Below are 25,101 nucleotides of genomic sequence, written 5' to 3' on the forward strand. Positions count from 1 at the left end.
TCCAAAACCATAGCATTTAAGTCTTCATAGCAAGTATCTCCCAAACCAATCCTTAAATAAGAACAAGGTTCCTTAAACCCACTGTGAACCCACACACCAGACACTGAGCCAAGCTTAGGGAGCTTGGGTCCCCTCTCCAGGGATCTCAAGCACACTGACCTTGAAGCTCAGAGAAGTGAGCAATAAGGGAATTCTCCCCCGGATGTCTGGGGCAATCTCCACCTCAAGCCATTTCTTCACCACATTGTACTGAGGGAAAAAAAAGGAACCAGAGTAGGGCAAATACAAATACAAGGTTTCCCGCCATTAAAACTTTCCTAAAACTCTAAGGTGGAAAGGGCTCCAGTACAATACTTTTCCAAGGAACAGGAATCCACCCTTCCATCCCACTGCCCTTGCCCAACCTCCACTTCTCACCGGCTTCCCTCAGACTCCAGCTCAGAGCCTTTGCCAGCCTAGCAGAATGTGCATCTCTCCCAGGGTCTCAGCTGACCACGAAGCAAAAGAGACTCCAGAGATGTCCTCAAGCTGGAGAACCAATCCCACAGACCTCTGTAGCCTCCTCCAAGCTCAGCTGTGCCCAGTGATTGTTAACCATCTCCAGAGGCCAATTTTTTATTTCTAAACCAATTTGGATCCTTCACTGTTTATGCAGTGTCTTGCCCTAAATACGCACTCCAATTTTCTCTTTTTCTCGAGACAGAGTCTCGCTCTGTCTCCTAGGCTGGAGTGCAGTGGTGGCAGTCTCGGCTCACTGCAGTCTCCACCTCCTGGGTTTCAGTGATTCTTCTGCCTCAGCCTCCAGGGTAGCTGGAATTAGAGGTGCTCACCCCAGGCCCAGCTAATTTTTTGCATTTTTAGTAGAGATGGGGTTTCACCATGGTGGCCAGGCTGGTCTCGAACTCCTGACGTGAAGTGATCCGCCCACCTCGGCCTCCCAAAGTGCTGGGATTACAGGCATGAGCCACCACGCCCGGCCATAAATACGTACTCAAATTTTCAAGTCAATTTAACAAATCATTTATCAAGCAGCTTCTGTCTACATGGCATCATAGTGATAAATAAAAGCCAGGACCTGCCTTCAAGGAGATTACAGCCTACAAGCAGTAAGTCAAATCAGTATGCAAATAACTACAACAGCAAGCAACATGTAGAAAGTACAACATGCTACAGGAACTAGTAAAGAGGGAAGGTTATCTGTGCTGAAGCTTGAAGGGCAGTAGACAACTGGAATAGAAAGATGTAGAAACCAGCACAAATAAAGACAGGAAGGGAAAAAGACAGAGAAGCTTTTCAGAATACTGCCACATAAGGTGCACGGAGGGTCAGATTATGAAGAGCCTTATCTGCTACGCTGAGGCATCTGGGGCATATGAATGTCTATAGACAACAGGTAACTGAAGGGATCAAGCATCAGTGACGATCATGCTCAGAGATGCTCATCAAAGAGGAATCTGGCAACAATGGAGAGGTGTTATTCTTCAAGGTCAAACCCAATCCAGCCGCCTCTCCTGTATGTTTCAACCAGTACAGGTTGCTTTCTTTCCTTTTTGAACTCCTGTTCCAGTTGGGGTTGGAACACATAATCTGGCACCCAATTTCATGTTGTTTTACAGTGCGCCTGAACTTCATGAAAAGCATGAATCTGAAATCCAAATTACATACATTTATATCCTAAATCTTGCCCTATATTTTGCTTTCCATTTCTACAATTAATCTACCAACATATTGAATTATGAGCTGCTTACTAATCATGTGTAAGCCATATTTTAGTTCCCTAATTAGACCAGAAGTTCTTTAGTGGCAGAGGCCATGTACTGTCTCCCACAAACCCAGCATGGTAGCACAGACTCAAATGCGTTTCTCTGCTAATGGCTTTTTTCTCCAATGTCACGACCATTTCTTCTGAAAGAAGAATGACATCCCATTGCCGAGTGGCAAAACTTCTTACCTTCTTTAAGAAGCAAGTAACAGTCTGGCCGGCCTGGTACTGTTTAATCTTCTCCACAGGGCTAACAGAGTGAGTGTTAAGAGCAGTGTGGCCATCCTCCAGCTCACTGTTTGCAGAAAGGAAATGTAAAGAGTAAACCCACCACTGGATAAGACTTCGAGTTTGAAACCATCTCTCCCAAGTGGCTATGGATTGACTATACAGGACTCCCCTACTCACACCCACCCTCCAAGGCCCTGTTTCTCTCCTCAAAGGGGAATGTCCACAATACTGGCCCAAGGCTAATCTTTTCCATTTCATTCACCTACTTATGAACAAGCTGCTTTTAAAGAAGGTAGCCCATAATAGCCTTTATAAACTCAGGAAACAAAATTGTTTTACTTCTTTCATAATACTTTGTTGCTTTAGTTTGCAAAACTGCATTCAAAAATTCTCTCACTGAATTTGACAACTGTGTGAGTTCAGGAGGGTAGATATTAAGCCCATTTTATGCTATTGAACCAGTAGTTAAAGTCAGGGCTTCTGACTCAAAATCCAGGGCTCTCTGCCCTATGCTACCCTTCCATTAGCATTTTCTTGATTTTTTTTTTTTTTTTTAATAAAAGGAGCATTCATTTATTCAAGTAATTTTTTTTTTTTTTTGAGACAGTCTTGCTTTGTCACCCAGGATGGAGTGCGGTGGCACAATCTCAGGTCACTGCAACTTCTACCCCCCAGGTTCAAGTGATTCTCATGTCTCAGCCTCCCAAGTAACTGGGATTACAGGCACCCGCCACCACACCCAGCTAATTTCTTTGTATTTTTAGTAAAGACAAAGCCACCATGTTGGCCAGGCTGGTCTCGAACTCCTGACCTCAAGTGATCTACTGGCCTTGGCCTCCCAAAGTGCTGGGATTATGGATGTCAGCCACGGCACTCAGCCTTTTTCTTTTTTCTTCTCAGAAAAGCCACAAAGGGATGTAGCCTGAAAGTTACCGGTCCACAATCACCTTGAAGGAATCACAGAACTGCCACCCCTACTTACCAATTCAAATAATTTCTAAGCCCAAATGAACCAAACTCAACAATAAAATATTAGTAAATCTGTAAAATACAATAGCAAGTGCTCCCTAATGTAGAAAATGGGAACTTTCCTATCTAGTAAAGTAAGAATTGACCCAGCACTCTGGGAGGCCACGGCAGGTGCATCACCTAAGGTCAGGAGTTTGAGACCAGCCTGGCCAACATGATGAAACCCTGTCTCTACTAAAAATACAAAAAATTAGCTGGAGGCTGGGTGCTGTGGCTCACGCCTGTAATCCCAGCACTTTGGGAGGCCGAGGCGGGTGAATCACGAGGTCAGGAGTTCAAGACCAGCCTGGTCAACATAATGAAACCCCGTCTCTACTAAAAAATACAAAAATTAGCTAGGCATGGTGGCAGGCGCCTATAGTCCCAGCTACTCAGGAGGCTGAGGCAGCAGAACGGCATGAACCCGGGAGGCAGAGCTTGCAGTGAGCCGAGACTGCACCACTGCACTCTAGCCTGGGCGACAGTAAGAGACTCCATCTCAGAAAAAAAAAATTGGCCGGGCGCAGTGGCTCACGCCTGTAATCCCAACACTTTGGGAGGCTGAGGCGGGTGGATCACGAAGTCAGGAGATCAAGACCATCCTGGCTAATACAGTGAAACCCCGTCTCTACTAAAAATACAAAAAATTAGCCAGGCATGGTGGCGGGCACCTGTAGTCCCAGCTACTCGGTAGGCTGAGGCAGGAGAATGGCGTGAACCCAGGAGGCGGAGCTTGCAGTGAGCCAAGATCGCGCCACTGCACTCCAGCCTGGGTGACAGAGCGAGGCTCCGTCTCAAATTAAAAAAAAAAATTATCTGGGTGTGGTGATGGGTGCCTATAATCCCAGCTACTCAGGAGGCTGAAGCAGGAGAATCACTTGAACCTAGGAGGTGGAGGTTGCAGTGAGCTGAGATTGTGCCATTGCACTCTAGCCTGGGCAATAAGAGTAAAACTCCGTCTAAAAACAGAGAGAAAGGACTCGAATAGACATTTCTCCAAAGAAGATATCCAATGGCCAATAAGCAAATGAAAAGATGCTCAACATCACCAATTATCACAAAAAGCAAATTAAAGGCACAATGGGATATCACCTTATACCCATTAGGATGGCCACTATTTAAAAAAAGAAAGAAAGAAAGAAAGAAAGAAAATAACGAGTGTTGCAAGGATGTAGAGAAACAGAAACCCTTGTGCACAGTTGATGAGAATGTAAAATGGTGCAGTGATTATGGAGAACAGTATGGAAATTTCTCAGAAAAATAGAATTACCATACAATCCAACGATTCCACTTATAGGTGGAATATACTCAAAAGAACTGAAATCAGGATCACAAAGAGATATTTGCACACTCATGTTCAATGCAGTACTATTCACAATAGCCAAGAGGCACAAGCAACCTAAATGTCCATCGACCAATGAGTGGATAAACAAAATGTGGCATATATGTACAATGGAATATTATTCAGCCTTGAAAAGACTGGATATGCCGGACACAGTGGCTCATGCCTGTAATCCCAGCACTTTGGGAGGCCGAGGCAGGCAGACTGCCTGAGCTCAGAAGTTTGAGACCAGCCTGGGCAACAAGGCAAAACTCAATCTTTAACAAAAAAAAAAAAAATTAGCCAGGCATGTTGGTGCATGCCTGTAGTCCCAACTACTTGGGGGGCTGAGGCAGGGGGATCACTTGGGCCCAGAAGGTCAAGGCTGTAGTGAGTCATGATCACGCCACTGCACTCCAGCCTGGGTGACAGAACAAGACCCTGTCTCTAAAAAAAGAAAAAAGACAAGACAGGACATTCTGACACATGCTGCAAAATGGATAAACCTTAAAGACATTACACTAAGTGAAATAAGCCAGTCACAAAAGGATGCATACTGTATGTGTTCCACTTACATGAGGTACCTAGAATAGTCAGATTTACCAGGATTGAAGGGGAAATGGTGGTTGCCAAGGGCGGAAGAGAGGGAGAAGCAGAGTTGCTGTTCAATAGGTATAGTTTCAGTCACATAAGACAAAAAGCTTCTAGAGATTTGCTGTACAACATGCATTTAGTTAACAATATTGTAATGTACATCTGAAAACTGTTAAGAGGGTAAATGTATGTGTTGTTACTGTAATTTTTTAAAATGACAGATGAGGACACAGATACATATGAAAGGAAGACCATGTGAAGACATGGGGAGAAGACAGCCATCTGTAAGACAGGGAGAGAGGCCTTAGAAGAAACAAAACCTGTCAACACCTTGACCTCAGACTTCTAGCCTCCAAAATTGTGAGAAAACAAATTTCTGTTATTTAAACCAAACCAAACCAAACCCACCATATATACGGATATGCGTTATCCTTTGTTCTTTTCCTGAAGTGATTTGAAACTTCCTCTCCAAAAAGAGCACCCCCCTGAAAAAACCAGGGTTGGCAGTACTAAATGGGGACCTATGAGAAAACTCACTGGCTAACAGGAGTGCCAGAGACACCTTTTAACACTCCTGAACGGCCTTGCCTCTTTCCTCCCAGCCCTCCAGAGGAGTAACCAGGTAAGATGAATCTTAACCTTGAGTGCCCCTCAACACCTCTGAGACTCAGGTCTAGAACAGACAGCATTCTCCTTCTGCACGAGTTCTGCACGAGATCCCCATACAAAATGGGAAATAAAAATACGGCTACAATTCCTCCGTTAAGTCAAAACTGTCAGTTAAATGTTTTTCATCCTGACTTCAAAATATTTATTTTAAAACATAAGCATGAGAAATTCACTATGTTTCTCAAGAGCCTTAAGATTAAAACAAGTCACAGTACAACAAAGGTCCATGGAGAAAGTGGAAGATGTCTGGCCATCTGTCTGGGAGTGTGTCTGGCCATCTGTCTATCTGTTATTATAACTCTACATCTCCCACCTCCTTAACAAATCCACTGAATTCCTGAAGTGGCCCACTCTGCTACAGCCAAGTACCCCCACTCTGGCTCATACCATAGTCTTCCAACACTAGCAGTGTTAATGAGGGGTTCCTCAGTACTCTTAGGATCAAAAAACATTTAGGATCTCAGTGTTCCCAGAGTCCACTGACTCATCCCCTGTGTATTTGTTAATTTAAGATATCTATCCTTAGTTTGAATAAACTACTTAACCTCAACCCTAATTAAGGGTTTAATTAAAACAAGACATCACATGTCAGAGGTGAAGATACTGCAGGCTGAAACCATTAATATGAAGAGGTTTCTTCATTTTCCAACAAAGACTGGAGGGTAAACACAATCAAAATCTACAAAACTAAGAAAACCACAGAGTTAACAAATAGGAATATAATTCATCCCCCAAATCTTATTATTCTGAAACGTTAGTTTAGGGCTTACTTTGAAGTCCCAAAAGTGTTATTAGCATCTGAAACTCAATGTGCCAGGAATATTTCCTTTGTTGTTGTTTTTTTCTTTTGAGACGGGTTTCGCTTTTGTTGGCCAGGCTGAAGCACAACGGCAAGATTTCGGCTCATCCAACCTCGGTCTCCCAGATTCAAATGATTCTCCTGCCTCAGCCTCCCAAGTAGCTGGGATTACAGGCGCCCACCACCACACCCAGCTAATTTTGTATGTCTAGTAGAGACGGGGTTTCACCATGTTGGTCAGGCTGGTCTGGAACTCCTGACCTCAAGTAATCCACCTGCCTCAGCCTCCCAAAGTGCTGGGATTACAGGTGAGCCAGTGTCTGGCCCTGGAAATTACTCTGGAGGCTGTTCTATAAATCTCTAGGTGCATAAGATGTACAACCTGGATGGATCCCAGGACTGAGCTGCAGAGCCTTTCTTAATTAAGGTCATAGGCATCTAGCTTTATTCACTAAGGGTCTATCAATCTGAGCGGCTGGGTTCTTTTAGAGAACTCCTTGTTCTCCTCCCCACACAGTATCTTATGGAACACTCTTCTCTACAGAATCTACCCCAGCATGACCTGAAATTCTAGATCAGCTTCCAGCCCACCAAGCAGTCATCCAGGTTGAAATACCAGATATTCTTGGATACATTTTGCTTATTTAGGGAATTACTGGGTTATAGAAAATTGGGTTGAGAGCAAAATGTTTCTTTTGTGACATGCTGACAAACAGAACTGAAACCAGGCTTTAAATTGGTAATTAAAACCTATACACAGCTTTTGCATTAATTTTCATATGATCCCTCTAGCCCTAAGAGAACCAAATATCCCCACTGGAGAAACAAGAAAACTTGGACAGAGAAAGGCAAAAATAAATCCTAACACTGGTAAAATCAAGATTCTAACTCAGGATTCCGAATTCCAAAGCCCAGTGCTCCTTCCATAAGACAGTGCTGCTAACGTCCCCCTCACCTTGGCCGAACACTCAGCTCCGGGATGGTTCGAACAAATCTGGGGTGACTTATTGGGAGAAACCTGGAGAAACAAATAAGCTGAATCATTTCTCTTCATCTCTGTAACACAGTAATCTGTAGGTCAGGATTTCTCTCTACTCTCCACCAAACCAAGCTCACAAAAGCAACCTGTTCCACTGTCACACCACCACTGAAGGGAGATGTGTCAGGCTGAAAGTTTCCATCCCCAGCCTTTGCAGTTAATAGTAAGGAGCAGGTTCATCTGATCTTTTTTTTTTTTTTTCCTGGGACAAGGTCTCACTCTGTCACCCAAGCTGGAATAGCCTCAACCTCCTGGGCTCAAGCAATCCTCCCAGCTCAGCCTCCCAAGTAGCTGGGACTACAGGTGTATGCCACCATGCTCAGCTAATTTTTATTTTTATTTTTTGTAGAGATGGGGTCTCACCATGTTGCCCAGGCAGGTCTTGAACTCCTGGGCTCAAGTTTTCCACCTCCCTCATCATCCCAAAGTGCTGAGATTACAGGGTTCAGCCACTACACCCAGCCTCATCTGATTTTTTTTTTTTTTTTTTTTTTTTTGAGACGGAGTCTCACTCTCTTGCCCAGGCTGGAGTGCAATGGCACGATCTCAGCTCACTACAACCTCCGCCTCCCGGGTTCAAGCAATTCTCCTGCCTCGGCCTCCCGACTAGCTGGGACTACGGGCACTGTGCCTGGCTAGTTTTTGTTTTTTCAGTAGAAGGGGTTTCACCATATTGGCCAGGCTGGTCTCGAACTCCTCACCTCAGGTGATCCACCCGCCTCAGCCTCACAAAGTGCTGGAATTACAGGCATGAGCCACCGTGCCTGGCCTGATCTTTTAGGACTGTCATATTAGATCCTGAAAACAATTTTCCTTACAGTCTATACACTCCAATTCTTTCGTTCTAAAAATAAGGAAACTGAGGTCTTTATTTAGAGGATAAATGACTTACTGAAGACCCCACAGTTGGCTACTGAAATTAATATGCAAATCATTGGCCAGACTTTGAATTCTTTTTTTGCTCTTCTTGTTATAGCAATAATTTCTGCTACAGTAACATGTGGCACAAGATTTAAAGCAAATGAGGATAATTAAGGTGGGATGTGGAGAATGGATTATGACAACTGCAGATGTATACAGCACAGCAACTGAGGCAGGCAATCCACTAGGCAAAGAACAGACTACACATTCTCTCTTTCAGTTGTCACCATGGCCCTACAAGGTAGTCGCTACCACAATTCTCACGTTACATATTAAGAAAATAGGCCGGGCGCAGTGGCTCACGCCTGTAATCCCAGCACTTTGGGCGGCTGAGGTGGGTGGATCATGTCAGGAGATCGAGACCATCCTGGCTAACACAGTGAAACCCTGTCTCTACTAAAAATATAAAAAATTAGTTGGGTATGGTGATGGGCGCCTGTAGTCCCAGCTACTCGGGAGGCTGAGGCAGGAGAATGGCATGAACCTGGGAGACGGAGTTTGCAGTGAGCCAAGATCGTGCCACTGCACTCCAGCCTGGGCGACAGCAAGACTCTGTTTCAAAAAAAAAAAAAAAAAAATTAAGAAAATAAAATTTGGAGTCAAGTAGCTACTGCCACATGGTCACAGTTAATCTAGAATTCAAACCCAGGTTTGACTCCGAACCCATGTTCTTAACAACCACACCATATATTCCACATTTTTAAAAAGAATCATGCTCTGTAATCCCAGCACTTTGGGAGGCAGAGGTGGGTGGATCACAAGGTCAGGAGATGGAGACCATCCTGGCTAACACGGTGAAACCCCATCTCTATTAAAAACACAAAAAGTTAGCTGGGCATGGTGGCGGGTGTCTGTAGTCCCAGCTACTTGGGAGGCTAAGACAGGAGAATGGCATGAACCTGGGAGGCGGAGCTTGCAGTGAGCCAAGATCACGCCACTGCATTCCAGTCTGGGCAATAAGCAAGACTCCGTCTCAAAAAAAAAAAAAGAAGAATCATGCAAAACAATTCTTTGGTGAATGCCTTTTGTTAACTAAAAGAGAATCTGACTTACATGCAACTTTTTGGAGCCCGCCTACTTTCCCAGTCCTCCCTCAACAATCTCCCCTAGAAGTCAGGCCACCCCCGCAAGCCTCCATACTTGAATGTCTTCATGTCTCGCCCACCAATCACTCGGGCAGTGACCGTCTTCCCAACCTTCAGTTTGGTAGTAGGAGAGATGCCCTCTGGAACATCATCTAGAATGTGGGAGGCATGGATACAGCCAATGATGCCATCTTCCAGAGTCACAACCACATGGGTGGGCTTAATGGACTTGACAGTCCCTGTGACCATGTCCCCGATGGAGAGGGTGTGCTTCTTTATGGTTCCCACAGTCAGAGCTGGATCCACTTCTTCATCCTCATCAACTGTCTCAGAGTCCTTCCGGGTCGGCCTCATGGTCCTCTTGGCAGCCGGCCCCTCCACAGCCAAAAGAAGGCCAGTCACTCCTGGTTCTGTGGTCTTGAGGGTTAGGGAGACACCCTGTCCCACCTGCAACTTCTCTGAGTCAAAGCGGAAGGTGTCGTTGAGGTGAGAGGTAAGGGAGAAAGCTGCCAGGTGGCCAGTCTCTACCAAGGAGGCAACAGCAAACGACTTCTCCAAGTGCTGCACAATCGCCTGGTGTTCGCTGCCTTTCCTTAGCTATGAGAGAGAAAAGCAACCATCCCTGCTTTCCTTACACAGCATGGTCACTCACTCATGGCCCTACTGGGCAGGGTATAGCTGAGGAAACCCTCTGGGGTCCCAAGGCGAGGGAACCCAAGGCTGGTCTGAGCTGGAACAGACTAGCCTTCACTCCCTGGACCTAGCTTTCTCTCCTGTACACTAAACTCATGGGGCTGCCTCTGAATTACCTTGGCTTGGTTTTGTTTTGCTTTCACCTTAAATTGCAAGACCCTATCCTAGATCTACTAAATCTGAATTTTACAAGTTATTGAGATAATTCTGATGCACAGCCTTGCAACCTCTAACAGCTCTCTCAGCTTATAGACATTGTGGTTCCTGACTCTGTCCTGCAGCTCCCCATCCCCAATTTAATCACTCTTCCACCCAAGCAATGAATAGAATCATTACTGAGAGCTTATTGTGTGCAAGGCACCTAACCTCTCTTTCCTCAAAATCCAAATTGTGCTCATGCTCTTGTATGCCCGTTTCCCTTAGGTGATAAAATGGTACAGGGTCCTGCTAGGAAACTGAATGAGAGGTTAGTATTGCTTTCCATTCTCTCTATCTGTTCTAAACTCTTAATACTGTAAGCAACTAGAAATTAAGGATTGTATCTATACTGCACCATACTCTATGCAACTAGGTGCCTAATAAGTGCTTTAGACAATAACCAAATATATTCATCACCCAGAGAAAAATAATAATTTTGAGATTTCCCTCAAACCCATTCTTATGTCACACAAAAGTGTCCAGAAGACAAGGCAGATGAGGGTGTGGACGCACAGCCTGGAGGTCTGAACTGCCCACAGACGTGCTGTTCGGCTCATGCCTAACTTATTTTAAAAAAATAATTTTCCAACATTTTCAGCTTTTATTTCAAATAAAAATCCAAATTCTGCCTTCTCTTAAAATTCAAGCAGCAGTAGCCCCAGATATTCCCACCCGACAACAATTGGGCAGGACTGAACAGTCTCAGCCCCATGCGGGCTGGGCATGCACTCCCCAGCTTGTCAGAGTCGAGGCCAGCCACTCCCTACCCACACAGCCAGCTCCATTCCTGCACTATTTATTTGTTTGGCCCTAAAGATAGAGTGCCCATGTAACTTATCACCAGAACCAGAATAGAAATCAGCACTATGAACCACACCAGGACGAGAGGTCTAAACCAGGGGTGTCCTGGATCCATCCAGACATAGGGCCCTCGCTACAGGTATCTGAGTTGGAATTCCCGAACTGGAAGTGTGGGGTTGAAGGGTGCATCATGTGAAACCACGAAAACGGAAGTCAGAAGCAAGCTTACCTTTTTAGCTTTTCTATTCACCAAGTCCTGGTGAAGGGAAACGTGCACTTCCAACTTCAAAAGATCAACATTTAAGATCACAACCTTCTTTTTCTGCCCAGATTCCACCTCCTGCCCTGCAGTGCAGAACCAGTGTGATTATCCTTCTGGAACAGGGTGAAGGGAGAGCAGCACCTCTCACGTGTAGCTGCTACCCCTTAGATCCAAGAAAGCAGAGAGGACACACGTCCTGGGTCCATGAGGGCCATAATTAGGGAAACCAAGGGTCTATCGCCCATAGTTCAAGTTCGGGTGGGCCTTAATTTACGTAACCTAATATATAAAAATCTAGATTTACCCAATTGTAACAATTAAAGGATTCGTACCTAAGCTTTTGCATTCACTCAAGGTAGGCATGCCAAAAATCTCTACTGAATCAACTCATCTACCCTAAGTATTTAGAAATTCTATATCCAGGAGAGGGAGCAATAGGCAAAGGGTCCTCCCACCAACCACAATGGGTAAGACAGAAGCACTCACCTGCGCGATGGTATCTGCTGGCTCTCAGGACCAGGTCGGGCACCGGACCCCCACTGAATACCACAGAGCCATCTTCCAACACCTCCTGCACCACTAGGTCAAGGAACATTCCTGGGGTCATCTCAGCCAGTGTCCGGATCAACACAGAGTCTGCCAGAGACCCGAAGGAAACACGGATTAGTACCATGAAACAACACTCTCACTGTTCTTTTCCTCTGGCAGTGTGCTGTCACCACGGAGGACAGTGGAGCACTGGAACCACTGACAAGGTAAAATCACTTTTTGCAAAAATGTTCGGTATCCACGAAAACTCGTGTCACAGGCAGACAGACCTAAGCCCCTTGCTAATCCTACCTGACCATAATTCATGGGAGTAGCCAACAAATACCAGGAAAATAGGCTTTCTTTCGGTTTCTGAATTTTCACTGTCCCCTCTCAAGCCTCCTGCTATGAAATTCCATTAAAGTTACAACAATCCCACACAATGGTTCAAAGTCTAAGAGGGACAGAATAATAACCCCTTACAAAGCCTGGCAGGTCCCAGTTCCATTTCATCTGCTGAATAAAGGAATGAAAAGTGAAAAGGTGAGTGAATTCACAACAAATGCAAATATAAAGCCACAGAACTAAGGGAAACTTTGACTCTGGACTGGCAGTGGGGAGAAGGGGACATCTAGGATGCTCGTAATGACCTTTACCTTAAAGGGATGTAATATAAACATTGATTAAGCTGCACATGTAATAACTATGCACTATGGTCGGGCGCAGCGGCTCACACCTGTAATCCCAGCACTTTGGGAGGCCAGGGCGGGTGGATCACGTGAGGTCAGGACTTCAAGACCAGCCTGGCCAACATGGCAAAACCCTGTCTTCTCTAAAAATACAAAAATTAGCCAGGCATGGTGGCGGGTGCCTGTAACCCCAGCTATTCCAGAGGCTGAGGAAGGAAAATCGCTTGAACCTGGGAGGTAGAAGTTCCAGTGAGCCAAGATCACACCACCGCACCCTAGCCCAGGTGACAGAGTGAGACTCGGCCTCAATAGTAATAATAATAATAATAATAATAATAATAATAATAATAATTAATTGTGCACTTTACGCAGGTCATACTTCCATTATAAAAAAGTTGAGGGCTGGGCGCGGTGGCTCAAGCCTGTATCCAGCAACTTTGGGAGGCCGAGACGGGCGGATCACAAGGTCAGAGATCGAGACCATCCCGGCTAACAGGGTGAAACCCCATCTCTTTACTAAAAACTACCAAAAAAAAAAAAAAAAAAACCTAGCTGGGCGACGTGGCTGCGCCTGTAGTCCCAGCTACCCGGGAGGCTGAGGACAGGAGAATGGGTGAACCCAGGGGGCGAGCTTGCAGTAGCTGAGATCCGGCCACAGCACTCCAGCCTGGGTGACAGAGCGAGACTCCGTCTCAAAAAAAAAAAAAAAAAAGTTGCGGGCGCGGGTGGCTCAAGCCTGTAATCCCAGCACTTTTGGGAGGCCTGAGGCGGCGGATCACAAGGTCAGGAGATCGAGACCTCCTGGCTAACACAGTGAAAACCCCGTCTCTACTAAAAAATCAAAAAACTAGCCGGGCGGATAGGTGGCGCGCCGTAGTCCAGCTACTCGGGAGGCTGAGGCCAGGAGAATGGCGTGAACTCCGGGAGGCGGAGCTTGCAGTGAGCTTAGATCTGGCCAGTGCACTCCAGCTTGGGTGACAGAGCGAGACTCCGTCTCAAAAAAAAAAAGAAAAAAAAAAAAGTTAACCAAAAAAATTTTTTCTTATGTTCTGGGAAGCCCAGCAACTCACCTAACAACAGGTGTAATTTACAACACATACTCCCACCCCTGGCCCGCCTCCCCTGCCCCACAGGTGCCCCACCTCGGTTGCTCATGAGGCTGCGCACGCCCTGCAGCTCCTCCAGGCACTGACTCAGGAGGAGGAGGCTGGTGGTGGCCAAGTCCCCCAGAGCACAGTCCGACAGCCGCAGTGACAGCAGCATTCGCTGCTTCTCCTCATCCACGTTGGTCACCTTTGCTGCAACTGTTTGGCCCTCAACAAAGTGGTCACTTGTGGAGGTTACAAATTTATCACTCATGATCTGAAGAGAAGAACAGGGAGGAGATGAGAAGAGGAAAGGTCTTCATGAAGACAACCCACTTGATGTCCCCAGAAAGGGAGATGTGAGTTGGGGAAATGGGGCCCAGGAAGCTCCTCCAAGCCCTCTCTGAACACAGCTCTACTCCCCTTCCATAAAAACAAAGCTTCCGGATTGGCTGGGAGCAGTGGCTCACGCCTGTAATCCCAGCACTCTGAGAGGCTGAGGCGAGTGAATCACGAGGTCAGGAGTTCCAGACCAGCCTGACCAACATGCTGAAACCCCGACTCTATTAATAATACAAAAATTAGCCAGGAGTGGTGGCACGCACCTGCAATCCCAGCTACTTGGGAGGCTGGGGCAGGAGAATCACTTGAATCCGGGAGGCAGACGTTGCAGTGAGCCGAGATTGCACCACTGCACTCCAGCCTGGGCGACAGAGTGAGACTCCATCTCAAAAACAAAAAACCAAAAACCAAAAAACAAACAAACAAAAAAACCAGAGCCTCCAGGAGAGGGCACTCAGGCAAGAAGGCACATTCACGGCAAGCCAGGCAGACACCAGGGCTGTCCTCACCCCTAACAACCCACGGGAACCCTCTGCCCCTCACTGGGCTTGTTTCAGGGGCCCTCCCCTCTGCTACCATTTTTAAAATGTTTCTGGCAGGGGATGCAAATGAGATTTTCCCAGGCAAAACACCAGGGAGACAGGCCTACAGAGGGGAAGAAATACTGATGAATGATCTGCGGCAGCAATCAGCTCCACGCCATTTGCTCGACTGTCTTCCATGACTTTGGTGAGTCCCATCCCCGCCCAGGCCCCGGCTGACATGCCAGGCACACCAGGAGGCTCCACTAGGGGACTGCTGGGATTGTTCCCATCTGAAAAGTGCAGGACTCAATGACATGGGGGGGGGTAATAATTTCAAGGACATTCTGGTCCCTTAACACCTGAAAAACCTCAGAAGTCTGCAAAACCTGTACTCAGTAGCTCAGGATGATCAATTTCCCTGTCTAAATGTGCCGAGAATAAAAACAAGTGCAGTTATCTTCACACTGGAGACCAAGGCCTTCAATGTGTAGTGTGGAGTGGGAAAGGAGTTCCTTCCTCCAGATGGTCACACAGCTGGGCAAGAGGAACATGGGCCAAAAGCTCAGCTGCACTCACCCCTCCCAGGTGCCTTTACATCACACACACCTTAAGTGGTGCCCCCGAAAATCTTTCAAAAGAGTAAAGTATCCTTGGCCGGGTGCGGTAGCTCACACCTGTAATCACAGCACTTTGGGAGGCCAAGGCGGGTGGATCACTTAAGGTCGGGAGTTCAAGACCAACCTGGCCAACATGGTAAAACCCTGTCTCTACCATTAAAAAAAAAAAAAAGCTAGGCATGTTGGTGGGTGCCTGTAATACCAGCTACTTGGAAGGCTGAAGCAGGAAAATCACTTGAACCCAGGAGGCGGAGGTTACAGTGAGCAGAGATCACACCACTGCAATCCAGCCTGGGAGACAGAACGACACTGTCTCAAAAAAATAATAAATAAAGAAGAAGAAGAATGAAATAAAAAAAATGAAAGAAAGAATATTCCTCCCCACCGGCCCTCAGGTTCTGTGACCTTGTATTTCTCCTCAAAGCCCTTGTACATGGAGTTGAACTTACAGCTTTTGGGGCCAGTCCGCTAAGACCTGAGGGGAACTGGATGAACACGCCATAGTCCTTGATGCTCTTCACAAAACCAATGAGCAGCATTCCAGGATGGATTTCTGAGAAGTTCTTGGGATCCTGGCCACCTTCTACTGTGGAGACCAAGGTCGGCTTCCTGCAAAGAAGCTAGTGGTACTTCATCAAGGAATGTTCCAGAAAGGGCAGATGAAATGTCCATCTCTCCCATCTCCTTTCTCCACAGAGAAAGACAGAACTGCAGGCTGACCTCTGCTCCTACAGTAATTCTCTAAGTGTGCACACCAGCAGCATCAACATTGCCTGAAACCTGGGAGAAATGCAAGTTCTCAAGCACCACCCAGACCTACTGAATTAGAAACTTTGGTGTGGCTCAGCCATCTGCATGGCCCAACTGCACACTACAGCTGAGAATCACGGTTTTATTCCATTCCCGATTCACTAATCTGCAGATTATAGAGAAGACCAAAAAGGGATGGCTCATCCCCCTGGTCTGACAGCTGGATCAGCCATCACACAATCCCCTACTACTCCCTCTTCACACTGATGAACTCATTTTTCCTCCTCTGCCCATTTTTACTCCAAGGAGAATGAACTTTACATTCTGTGAGCAGAAGCTCCTTCAAAGCACCTACGCAAAGACCAAAGGGAATATTCCTGAGCCTATAGCCCTGGGGGGAGAAGGCACATAGTGAAAAAACAAGAGGAAAGGGGGACAGACGCCACCGTATTAATTGTTCTAATCCAAGGGGCAAGCACTGAAAGCCCCCAAAACACTAGATGTGCTCCCGAGCAGCCCACTGGGCCTCCTTCTCCAGCCCCTAGAGTCCCCTCTATGACCTTTCAGGCTACTCCGCCCTGACCAACGGCATCTGCCGGCAGCACTTACTCAGGCCTGCTCTTACTTTCCACAGCACAGGCTTTGTCACTGGTTTGGTTTTGTGGAGATATTTCTGAGGTCAAATAGCTGTCTTTTCCCCATGAGGTTTCTAACTAATTTCCCCAGAATTTCCCATCCAAGCGCCCATGGCCCCCCACCTTCCTCTGTTCCACAGATACCAGTCAAGGATACAACATGCCCCTCGCTCTGGCTCAGACACAGGACTCGGTGAAGGATGTCACCTGCCTGGAGCCAATGATGTAACAATGGGCCGTTGGCAACGTGGTCCGACAGATGAGATGTGGGGAGGAAGGCATGGATGTTGTGCGGCAGGACAGCCACCTCCAGCCCATCTTTGGTCTTCTCTAAAACCTTCACATCTACCAACTACCCAGGGAAGAGAAAGACAAAAATAGCACTTGTCATGAACAGAGAACAACCTGGTCTGGGTCAGGCAGGGCTTGGCGGCATCAAACTCCGACACCAAGGATCTCTAAGAGGCAGCTTTCTTCCAAACACCACCCACCACCCCAACCACCCAGCATGCATGCACGTGCACATGCACGAGGACTCATGTGTGGACCCGTCACACTCCTCTCTCAAGTCCCTCCACAGAGCCCCAGGAAAGCCAGAACCGCAGGCTGGCCCTAGGGACCCAAGAGGAAAGAGGTCAGCAGCCCACTGCTGAAGAGCCTCACTGTAACAGGACTTTCGTGGACAGCTTCCATTTGTTCTGACACACAGGAAGGAATGCATATGAGGTCCTCTCTCAAGAACCCCTCTAGCCCCAAAATCTTATCGAGCTACCTCTATCTTTCCGCTTCATGGGTTCCAATACACCAAGTGTTAGTGGTGCCCTGCTCTCTGCCACTGTAACATAAAATAGCTTGTCCAGAAAAGTCCAGGTACCTGCCCAATGTTAACGGCTTTTCCTTTCTTCTGACTGTGTCCTGCAGGCTCTTTCTTTGGCTCTGGATCACTCGACAGCTTGAAGGATAAGAGCATCCTCTCTTTGGATGGCTCACAGTTCAACACGGCAACCTTCACCACCTGGCGAGAAACCACACAGGCTTGGCCAACTCCTCCCAGCAGACCTTGCAGGCCCTGCAGCATGCCCTCCACTAGTGCTGCAGAGGCCTTGAGAGATCTACCAAGCCTTTGGATCAGATCAGAAGGCAGTGAAAAGAAGAAATGCACTGAGAACTATACAATCTCCCAGGGCAGGCTTTCGGATAAACAGAAGACATAAATAACTTTTTTTGTACCATCCAAGTCTTAAAAATTGTATTTTTCTGAGGTGATGGAGATGCTAATTACCCTGGTTTGATCATTACACTTTGTAAGCATGTATTGAAATATCACATGGTGGCCAGGCTTAGTGGCTCAGGCCTGTAATTCCAGCACTTTGAAAGGCCAAGGCGGGCTGACTGCTTGAAGCCAGGAGTTCGAGACCAGCCTGCCCAAAATGGCGAATCCCATCTCTACTAAAACTACAAAAATTAGCTGGGTGTGCCGGCACATGCCTGTAGTCCCAGCTACTTGGGAGGCTGAAGCTCGAGAATCGCTTGAGCCTGGGAGGTGGAGGTTGCAGTGAGCTGAGATCACGCCATTGCACTCCAGCCTGGGTGACAGAGGGAAACTCTGTCTTGAAAAAAATAAAAAAGAAAAGAAAAAAAAAGAAATATCACATTGTACCCCATAAATATGTACAATTACTATCTATCCATTTAAAGTCGTTTAAAGGAATAAAAAAGTGTTTTTCCTAGTGATACCAAGACTCACTAGTTTTACAGCACTGCCCCCGTGTGGTGACAGTGACCTCACAACAATCTCTGATATGAGAGGCACAGGTTTATCACAGGTCAAGAATGACCTCTTCCATGCATGCCTGAGACCCATCAGCTTGTCAGCTTCTGCTGAACCCGCCAAGGCTTTCTCCCTGTTCTGTTCCCCATCTCCTCCATTTAGCCGGCTCATACCCACTGCCCCATGTGCTCTCTTCCTCAGCCTCTTAAAGGCAGCCCTATTACTTACTGCTCCTTCATATTTGTGTTTGTGGGGTCACCAAGGGTAGAGGGGACCTGTCTAGGGGAAGGGTTACCTGGCCAGTGTAAAAAACTCTCTCCGGGTCAGGGATATACTCGGTACTGAGTTCATGCTTGGGCACCAGTCCCTGCACATTGTTGTAGAACTTCACAATGCACCCATAGTCCTTGACCCTGATGATGAAGCCATGTGTCTGCAGACCAGGCTTGGCATCGGCATAGCAGGTAATGACAGGTAGTTTGGACTCAACCAGGGTTTTTTTCAGGGTCATCATCAGCTTCTTGGCTTCAGGGTCACAAAGCAAAACCTAGGGGAGGGACATAGGCTGTCAAGTTATCTGTTACCATGAAAGCCACTGAGCTGGTCTCTGCAACCTCTTAAACCCAAAAGCCATGGGGCCATTCCCCAAGCACCTGCTATAGCTTTTCCTCTAATCAACTCAGTGGCAGATTCTTCTTGCTTCCTGCTGTATGACAATCTGGAGCATACAAATCACTATTTCAAATGTAATTGCTCCCATAAATTGCTGCACACTACCCTCTCCTGACCATGAAGCAACATTCACGGGACCTCTGTGGACTCTTGGTTACACTAACTTCTACACCATCTTGGCTGCTTCCTAGTGGGCTTCACATCTAGTCTAACAGAACCAGTGATGAACCAATTTACCACCTTAGTACTGCTATTTATTAGCTATCAAATAAGATGGAGATGCAACTGTCTTTCACCCCGTCAGAAGGTCATCTCCCTAAAGACAGAAAAACTGTTTAACTCTTGATCCCACTACTGTAAAATTTTGCACCAATGGGCAATCATTACCTCTGCTGAGTCAATAATGATGAAATAACATGAATACAGGAAAATCTGACATGCTGAGTGCCTGCTCATGGAGCACTCCGTGTGCATCATCATACTGAAGCTTCACAACCCTATGAGGCTTTCCTTGGGATTCAAGCCGTTGTCGTAACTCATCCATGTTTTGGCAGCTTTGCTAGGGCTATTTCTGTGCCTGGAACACACCGTTTGCTCTCCCCAACCTCCCAAATCCTACCTATCCTTTCTAGTTCAAGTGCTACCTCTGCCAGAAATCTAGAAAACATTATTGTCATACAGAGCTGACATTCAAAAACTGGTTCTGCTGTTTATTAGCTGTGTGACTCTGGGCAAGACAGTTGGCTTTCCTAAGCTTTAATTTTCCCACCTGCAAAATGAAAATAATAGTACTTAATTGTTAGGGTTGTTTCAAGGATTAAATGAAATAATGCCTATCACATGCCTAGCATAGAAACTGGCACAGAATACCTGTTAGTGGCAGTCGCTATCGATAACGTCAACAATTCTGGCTGCTCCAGCCCACCCTCGCCTCCCCTTTCTCAGGTGTGACCACAGCACACCACCTGCACCAAGCCACATGGCAAAAGATCACAGGCTAGCTTGCTCTCTCTTCATGTATGAATATTTTAATTCCCAATTATGCTACACAAAACAAGGACTCACTTTTCTCTTCCCAATGCCAGGTACAGCACTAGACACACTACAGACATTACACACTCACTTTGTGGAAAAAGGCAGAAACTTCAGTTGAGAACTGCTCTCTTCCCATCTAGCCAAAATCCCAAGAGACCCTTCAGGAGGCTCACCCGGCACTTGACCTCATCCCCGATGTGGTACTTCTTCTCCGGATTCTTCATCAGGATGTCAGCCAGGTGCATGGGAGGTACCAGGCCCCTCATCTGCTCGCCCACCTTCACCAGCATCCCATATGACTTTATGGTTAGCACTATGCCCTAGAGAGTCCAAAGATAAGCTGCCTCAATGTCTCAAGAATGGCCTTTCCCCCACCTCTTACAAGGCATGTCACACCTCCCCTTCACAGCCACCTTCCTGGGCTAACTGTGCCTGTTACTCCAGATGGCATATGGGTGAAGCACACACCCCACCCTGAGCTGGATTATTTCATCAGCTTTATTTGTGGGAGCCTTCACATCTTTCTGTGTGAGCATGTGCTTTCTGTGTGCCTTAAAATACATTCCCCAAAGAAAGGGACTACGTCAAGGTGTTCTAAGGAATAAACTCTACATATAAAGGGAGCTGCTCGATTAGAACCAAATGGTTGGAGAGGACAGGTATCTGGAACTGGCTTCTCACTAATATCCCAGGTAGCGCAATAATCACAGGACTAACTTTTGATCTGGTCTACTAACTACCATCAAATCCCAAATCTCAGGATTTATGATCTATTGCCTTTGTGTAGCTGGGTGGTGCTAGTAAGATCTTACCTTGAAATTAATTACGAGTTACCCAAAGAAAAAGAAAGAAATTCTAGTCAGCAGGCAAAGGTAAGGAACATGACATTCAGTGTATTAACATGAGGACTAACAAGCTGACAGTCACCTGTATGTGAACTAAAGAACGCCTGAAACTGAGGGAGTACCTAATTATATGCTTGAGGTCTTACCTTTACCACTGCCCCAGGTTCGATGTCATGATATCTAAGGTACTGAGCTTCAATAATAGATCTAGGACAAAGAGAAAACACAGAATTAAATAAACTAGGGCAGAGGTTGCCTAAAATTCAGGGCTACCACAGTCACGCTGGCAAGAAAGAAAACCCTCCCCAAGCACAGCCAGGAGAAACGGAATATGAACATGTACAGGTGCACATCTCTACACCCCTACCTGTTAACGACAGACTTACGTTCGTAGAGAGAGCAAGGCCAGTTCATCCATTTGGCTGTAGTCAATAATTCTACACTTGTGAGTGTTCCCTGGCTTGAAGGCCTCAGGATTGAAGACATTCTTAGAATCCGAGAGATGGCTGAGCTGCAAAGTACCAAGTGATTGAGGACAAGCCAGAGACAATAGGTCTGAGCCAATGAGAACTTACAGCCCATAGAGAGGACTCAACACTAATCATGTACCATAAAAACAGTACTTTGTTTGCCTGGTTAAGTAATTCTTCACACTAAAAAACTGCTCTTTATCATCACAGAATTTCAGGAAGGTCAGAGAAAGTCCAGAACATAGGTCAGTCAACTGTGCCTAGTGCCTGTTTTTGTAAATAGAAGTTGTATTGGAATACAGCCATCCGTTCATTTACGTACTGTCTATGGCTGCTTTCAAGCCATAACAACAGCATTGAACGATTAGGACAGAGACCACAGGACTCACAGCCTAAAGTATTTATGACCTAGCCCTTTAAGAAAATCTCTGCTGGGCCCTGGTCTGGATCCTAACTCATCCTTACACTTAACCATTAACCAAGTATCAGATATGGCAAGCTGGTTCTAAGGCATCCTAACACAGTCAATAGACATTGTTTTAATCACTATGAACAGGAATTAGAACTGCAATATCCAGAAATTCTAAACTAGCATCAAGGGATGAAAGAAGCAGAAATGGCCCCCTGTGCTCCAAAAGTCCTTTCAGTGATAAGATCCCTGACCAAACAAAGAGGCCTCCTTACCCGGGCATACGCCAGAATCCCATCCTTCAGCCTGAAGGTGGCCCCAGCCTTTTTGAAAAAGCCCTGGACAGGAACATCATCCAGCACCGCTCCAAGGTTCTGGCAAGAGAGTCGGGTGAGTGGGCGTCCAGGCTGTAGGAACATGGGGCGCAGGCTCAGGCGCACAACTCTGGTTCGAGGATGGACGCAGAGGATGCAAGCCCTCACCTAGACAAAAGGAAAGGCAGGGTGAGCAGGAGGAGGCACACAGGAGTACCCCAGAGCAGACCTTCCAGGCATCAAGCCTCTCCACATGCTAACCAGGTATGTGAGTACTCACATCCTTAGTATGTAAGTACTCAAACTGGCTTCCATACTCAAGCAGCATGCAACAAAGTCAAAATGTCCCATAGGGATCATGTCTGACTAAATCAAAGCTTACTCAAGCCAGGTATAGTGGCTCACACTGATAATCCCAGCACTTTGGGATACCGAGGCAGTTGGATCACTTGAGCTCAGGAGTTAGAGACCAGCCTGCACACATAGTGAAACCCTATCTCAACAAAAAATACAAAAATTAGGCCGGGGATCATGGCTCATGCCTGTAATCCCAGCATTTTGGGAGTCTGAGGTGGGCAGATCATTTGAGATCAGGAGTTTGAGATAGCCCAGCCAACATGGCGAAACCTCATCGCTAGTCTTAAAAAACAAAAAGTTAGGCTGGAAGCGGTGGCTCATGCCTGTAATCCCAGCTCTTTGGGAAGCCGACGCAGGCGGATCACGAGGTCAGGAGATCAAGGCCATCCTGGCTAACACAGTGAAACCCCGTCTCTACTAAAACTACAAAAAAAAAAAAACCCAGCAGTGAGCTGGATGTGGTGGCACGTGCCTGTAATCCCAGCTACTCAAAAGGCTGAAGCAGGAGAATCGCTTGAACCCAGGAGGTGGAGGCTGCAGTGAGCTGAGACAGCGCCACTGCACTCTAGCCTGGGCGACAGAGCAAGACTCTGTCTCAAAAAAAAAATAGCTGGGCATGGTGGCACGTACCTGTACTTCCAGCTACTCAGGAGGCTGAGGCACAAGAATCACTTGAAATGGGAGGCAGACGTTGCAGTGAGCCAAGACTGTGCCACTGCACTCCAGCCTGGGTGACGAAGTGAGACTTAGTCTCAAAAAAAAAAAAGAAAAAAAAAAATTAGCCAAGCACGGTGGCGTGCACCATTTGGGAGGCTGAAGCAGGAGAATCACCTGAGTGAGCCCAGGAGATCAAGGCTGCAATGAGTGATGATCATGCCACTGCACTCCAGCCTGGGTGACAGAGTGAGACCCTGTCTCAAAAAATAATAATAAAATAAATACATAAAAATTAGCAGGAAAGTTTACTCAAGGCCAGAAAACTATGTACCAGATGTCCCCTCAACACCAAGGAGCAAATATATCTGTAATACAACAGAAACCATGTACTGGTGTCACTACATCCAAGGCTCCTCTGAAACTAACAGAAAAAGCCTGATCTCTTCACGACATTAAAACATGTAAAATGTCTCAATTCCACACACGAATGATTATAAGGAGAAAAAAATTACTAAAAAGAGGTTTAGGAAAATATTAACAGTATTATCACTAGGTAGTATAAAACCCTAGTTTCACTTTAAAAAAAAAAATTCTCAGCTAGTTGCAGTAGCTCAAGCCTATAATCCCAGCACTTTAGGAGGCCTAGGCAGGAGGATCGTTTGAGCCCAGGTGTTTAAGACCAGCCTGGGCAACACAGCGAGACCCCATCTCTACAAAAATAGAAAAAAATTAGCTGGCTGTGGTGGCATGCATCTGTAGTCCCAGCTACTCAGGAGGCTGAGGTGGGAGGATTGCCAGAACCCGGGAGGTTGAGGTTGCAATTAACCGTGATCGTGCCATTGTACTACACTCCGGGCAACAGTGTGTGACCTTGTCTCGAAAAATAAATAAATAAATAAATTCTCTATAGCATACATTACTATTTAAAAAAAGAAATCATTTTAGAATTCTAAAAAATTCTGAATAACATATATTAGGATTTTCTTCCCAAATATCCATGTTCATTGTAGAAAACTTGAATATTTAAATACAAGCAGAGCCAGGTGTTGTGGCTCATACCTGTAATCCCAGCACTTCGGGAGGCAAAGGTGGGGGACTCCTTGAGCCCAGGAGTTCAAAACCATCCTGGGCAACATGGCGAGACCTTGCCTCTACGATTTTTTTTTTTTTTGAGACAGAGTCTTGTTCTGTCGCCCAGGCTGGTGTGCAGTGATGCAATCTCGGCTCACTGCAACCTCTGCCTCCCAGGTTCAAGAAATTCTCCTGCCTCAGTCTCCTAAGTAGCTGGGACTACAGGTACACACCACCAGGTCTGGCTAATTTTTTTAAATTATTTTTAGTACAGACAGGGTTTCACCATGCTGGCCAGGCTGGCTTTGAACTCCTGACCTTGTGATTGTCCCTCCTCGGCCTACCAAAGTGCTAGGATTATAGGCGTGAGCCACCACGCCTGGCCTACAAATTTTTTTTTAATTAGCCAGGCATCATAGCACACATCTGTGGTCCCAACTACTCTGAGGACTGAGATGGGAGGATCAATTGAGCCCAGGAGATTGAAGCTGCAGTGAGCCGTGTTTGTGCTACTGCACTCCAGCCTGGGTGACAGAGTGAGACCCTGTCTAAAAAAAAAAGAAGAGAAAAAAAGAAAAGAACAGAACAGAAACATCACCCAGAATTCATCACTATTAACACCTGACTGCACAATCTTCCAGTATCTTATCCAGAGGTACTTTTAAAATATTTTTTCAAAATTGGATCTATACTACTCATAGAACTTTTAAAATCACCTTTTGCTGTTTAAACGTATCTTATTCTCCTATGTTAAATATTCTTCTAAACAACTTTAAATTAGAAAAACAAAAAATTAGTAATACCAAAGGAAAAAAAAAATCAAACTACGTGGAAGACTATGAAGTAAAAACCAAAAGTTGCCTTCTTTTCCACCTGCTCCTTCTCTAATTTCAGTTCGGCCCCTGGGAGTTTCTTACTTTCCATAACATTTTTTTTTTTTTTTTTTT

General features: G+C 46.2%; 1 protein-coding gene across 2 annotated transcripts in view; it reads right to left on the bottom strand.

Moving 5' to 3' along the window:
• PDCD11 (programmed cell death 11) overlaps nucleotides 1-25,101 on the bottom strand; it is a 52,735-nt gene that overhangs the window by 12,119 nt on the left and 15,515 nt on the right. For both annotated transcript variants that reach the window (XM_017851772.1, XM_017851771.1), the window contains exons 9-23: nucleotides 22,031-22,237; nucleotides 21,263-21,387; nucleotides 21,023-21,083; nucleotides 20,205-20,351; nucleotides 18,620-18,871; nucleotides 17,428-17,568; nucleotides 16,711-16,905; nucleotides 15,618-15,788; nucleotides 13,743-13,962; nucleotides 11,870-12,019; nucleotides 11,351-11,466; nucleotides 9,485-10,026; nucleotides 7,340-7,402; nucleotides 1,952-2,057; nucleotides 160-249 (exon numbers count right to left, since the gene is read on the bottom strand). In XM_017851772.1, coding sequence (XP_017707261.1) covers nucleotides 160-249; nucleotides 1,952-2,057; nucleotides 7,340-7,402; nucleotides 9,485-10,026; nucleotides 11,351-11,466; nucleotides 11,870-12,019; nucleotides 13,743-13,962; nucleotides 15,618-15,788; nucleotides 16,711-16,905; nucleotides 17,428-17,568; nucleotides 18,620-18,871; nucleotides 20,205-20,351; nucleotides 21,023-21,083; nucleotides 21,263-21,387; nucleotides 22,031-22,237 — 2,586 coding nt within the window. The remainder of the gene's footprint in view (nucleotides 1-159; nucleotides 250-1,951; nucleotides 2,058-7,339; nucleotides 7,403-9,484; nucleotides 10,027-11,350; nucleotides 11,467-11,869; nucleotides 12,020-13,742; nucleotides 13,963-15,617; nucleotides 15,789-16,710; nucleotides 16,906-17,427; nucleotides 17,569-18,619; nucleotides 18,872-20,204; nucleotides 20,352-21,022; nucleotides 21,084-21,262; nucleotides 21,388-22,030; nucleotides 22,238-25,101) is intronic.

Source organism: Rhinopithecus bieti, unplaced genomic scaffold (assembly GCF_001698545.2).
Source record: "Rhinopithecus bieti isolate Rb0 unplaced genomic scaffold, ASM169854v2 scaffold_31787, whole genome shotgun sequence".
NCBI lineage: Eukaryota > Metazoa > Chordata > Mammalia > Primates > Cercopithecidae > Rhinopithecus > Rhinopithecus bieti.